The sequence below is a fragment of the Coffea arabica genome, chromosome 8c (assembly GCF_036785885.1).
Source record: "Coffea arabica cultivar ET-39 chromosome 8c, Coffea Arabica ET-39 HiFi, whole genome shotgun sequence".
Lineage (NCBI taxonomy): Eukaryota > Viridiplantae > Streptophyta > Magnoliopsida > Gentianales > Rubiaceae > Coffea > Coffea arabica.
Window position 1 is genome coordinate 32,257,320 of NC_092325.1, and position 909 is coordinate 32,258,228.

Below are 909 nucleotides of genomic sequence, written 5' to 3' on the forward strand. Positions count from 1 at the left end.
TTCATAATTTATTTCAACTTTGACTCCATGGCTTAAACCAAACCAGCATTCTTAAATGAGTATATCATTTCCACACTCCAAACCAAAATTATAGTCTAAAAACTCATAAATTATTTTGACAATCTTCCACCTTTTCTCCCCTTTCTCTTCCATCTATATATGTGATTCAGGACCATATGGTATATACATCTTCTTTAAAACCATATGGCCAAAGAAAAATTAGTTTCAAGATAATATACAGTTTGAATGAAAAAAACCCTTCAACAAGAAAATGGGACAGTCACCGCCGGAACTAGGAACATATTTTCAGGTAGACAAAACCACCTTTAGAGAACTAGTCCAGAAGTTAACCGGAGCAACCGGTAACTCCACCAACAAACCACCGGAAATCCAAAGCCCCTCAACTTCACCAAAACGCCACGGCCATATTGACCCACCCGGTGTTCGTAGGTCACCGCTGAAGCTTCAAGAAAGAAGGCAGCAAACTGCCATGCGTAAAATGGAGATCAAACTCGGCCTTAAAGCAGCTGGTGAATCAGTGAGTCAGCCCGACTCGCCTGGCTGCCCGCCGACGCCAGTGCATAGCTCCATGACGCCACTCGGGCGTAACTCAGTGGTCTCCACCCGAGTTGGGACCGAGTCACCACCCTCTGAGGAGGAAAGAGCTATTGCGGAGAAGGGCTTTTATTTGCATCCCTCCCCAAGAAAACCGGAGCCGCCGGAGCTGTTAACTTTGTTCCCGTTGACATCTCCAAGATAAGAGCCTTGGGCTTCGTGTTTTTCTTTCTTTCTTTTCCTTTTTTTTTTTTTTATTGCTGATTTCAGCACTTTGGTTGTTTATGATATATTCGAATCGATCAGAAAACAATCCATTTCCTCTTTACCATCTTTAATGCAAAGATTTTGGTA

General features: G+C 42.8%; 1 protein-coding gene across 1 annotated transcript; it reads left to right on the top strand.

Annotated features, from left to right (window-relative positions):
• On the top strand, positions 1 to 909 carry LOC113706694 (VQ motif-containing protein 11). Its single transcript, XM_027228637.2, has one exon. It carries the CDS (start codon positions 272 to 274, stop codon positions 758 to 760), a length of 489 nt encoding a protein of 162 aa, XP_027084438.1. The 5' UTR covers positions 1 to 271; the 3' UTR covers positions 761 to 909.

What these genes read in the sequence shown, in the direction of transcription:
- LOC113706694 (XM_027228637.2), top strand. Translation starts at nt 272, where the DNA reads ATGGGACAGTCACCGCCGGAACTAGGAACATATTTTCAGGTAGACAAA.